Source organism: Morus notabilis, unplaced genomic scaffold (genome assembly GCF_000414095.1).
Source record: "Morus notabilis unplaced genomic scaffold, ASM41409v2 C11312144, whole genome shotgun sequence".
NCBI lineage: Eukaryota > Viridiplantae > Streptophyta > Magnoliopsida > Rosales > Moraceae > Morus > Morus notabilis.
In genome coordinates this window covers 1-781 of record NW_010384940.1, presented here as the reverse complement: position 1 = coordinate 781, position 781 = coordinate 1, and the positions used below count along the sequence as shown (strand labels likewise).

At 39.8% G+C, this 781-nt stretch overlaps 1 protein-coding gene across 1 annotated transcript; it reads left to right on the top strand.

Moving 5' to 3' along the window:
* Positions 1 to 5: 5 nt before the first annotated feature.
* On the top strand, positions 6 to 775 carry LOC112094877 (cinnamoyl-CoA reductase 1-like; the record flags this gene model as incomplete). The annotated part of the gene is made up of 2 exons (XM_024176587.1): positions 6 to 160; positions 517 to 775. Coding segments are annotated over 2 exons (300 nt in total), but the record flags the coding sequence as incomplete, so codon positions are not given.
* Between the last annotated feature and the right edge of the window lie 6 nt (positions 776 to 781).

Below are 781 nucleotides of genomic sequence, written 5' to 3'. Positions count from 1 at the left end.
TTGGATGGGTCAATGTCAAAGATGTCGCCAATGCGCATATTCTGGCGTATGAGGTCCCTTCAGCTAGTGGAAGATATTGTTTGGTTGAGAGCGTTGCCCACTACTCGGAAATTGTAAGACTCCTACGTGAGCTCTACCCATCGTTACCACTTCCGGAGAAGTAAGTTCTCTTGTTTCCTTCTTACTTTAATGCAAACGACAAACAGTCAGAAGAAGCTATACATCACATCCAATTTTTTTGGGATGTACCATGAAGCTCAATTTCAGCCATTGGGTGATGAATAGAAGTTATCTGAACTGTCAAAATTCTTCAGCTAAAAGCTGACTACTTTCTTTTTAACAGCTGAGGTTGTTTCTTTTCATCATCTGGCGGCTGAAATTTGTTCTCCATGATATATCCTAATTTTTAAGGATTTAGATAGTATTCACATAGTCAGCTAAACTTCATGTTCTTTTTATGTGTTGCATATGCTTAATATTCATTACGCTTTCATCAACTTTGAATGAAATTGGCAGGTGTGCAGATGACAAACTATTTATGCCAACCTATCAGGTGTCCAAGGAAAAGGCGACGAGCTTGGGTATTGACTTCATTCCATTGAAAACCGGCCTCAAAGAAACTGTGGAAAGCTTGAAGGAAAAGCAATTTGTCAATTTCTGAGTGGCAGTAGTACCCCTCTTCAGGTCCTTTCCTTTATAAACCAATGGTTATGAAGTAGGAACTCTATTCTATTCGGCTTTCGAATTAGTATTTTGTGGGGCACAGGACTCTCCACTCTCC